Source organism: Myotis davidii, unplaced genomic scaffold (assembly GCF_000327345.1).
Source record: "Myotis davidii unplaced genomic scaffold, ASM32734v1 scaffold323, whole genome shotgun sequence".
Classification (NCBI taxonomy): domain Eukaryota; kingdom Metazoa; phylum Chordata; class Mammalia; order Chiroptera; family Vespertilionidae; genus Myotis; species Myotis davidii.
Genome location: NW_006295491.1, coordinates 388,477 through 389,095, shown reverse-complemented (window position 1 = coordinate 389,095; position 619 = coordinate 388,477). Strand labels below are relative to the sequence as shown.

Here is a 619-nt window from a genome sequence, read left to right as displayed (position 1 = left end):
GCGCCGCAGCAGCACCAGGTCTAGAGGCTCCAGGGGCGACGAGGACAGCGGCGACGGTGGTGACCCGGGGGCCCCATAGCGCAACTGGAAGAAGGGTCCTGCGGGGTCCTCGGAGAGGTCGGGCGGTGGCACCAGAGTGTAGCCCTGGGTGCTAAACAGCCCCGCGTCGGGGTCGTGGGCACCTGGCAGGCGGAAAGCCGTGCCTGGCGGGCTGAGCTCGGAGACGTCAAGTCGCAGCGAGTCCCGGGGAAAGCGGGGCGAGTGGTCGTTGACATCGTTGACGTGGATCTCCACCTGCACCACGGCGCCCAGGAGGGTGGCGGCCACGAAGCTGTAGTGGTCCCGCCGCTCGCGGTCCAGGCTCCTGGCCGTACGGATGATGCCCGTGTCCGGATGCACGTGGAAGTCGTCCAGCAGCGGGGAGTCGTCCGAATCCTCCGACAGAAAGAAGCCGCCCACCTCCTGTTGCTGCGCAGCCGGCAGCCCGGCGCGAATGTCGCCGACTAGAGTGTCCGGAGGCAGTCCCTCGTCCACGGAAAGGCTGAGGTTGAACACCTGGGCAGACGAGCCCGAGGCCGCCCACATCCACGCGTGCACGAAGAGCCCGAGCAGGAAGCGC

The 619-nt window shown here is 68.7% G+C and overlaps 1 protein-coding gene across 1 annotated transcript in view; it reads right to left on the bottom strand.

Moving 5' to 3' along the window:
- LOC107184140 (protocadherin-16-like) overlaps positions 1-618 on the bottom strand; it is a gene marked incomplete at its 5' end in the record, with an annotated part of 3,928 nt that extends 3,310 nt beyond the window's left edge. Inside the window, one exon of the mRNA XM_015568039.1 lies at positions 5-618. Coding sequence (XP_015423525.1) covers positions 5-618 — 614 coding nt within the window. The remainder of the gene's footprint in view (positions 1-4) is intronic.
- Position 619: the final 1 nt, after the last annotated feature.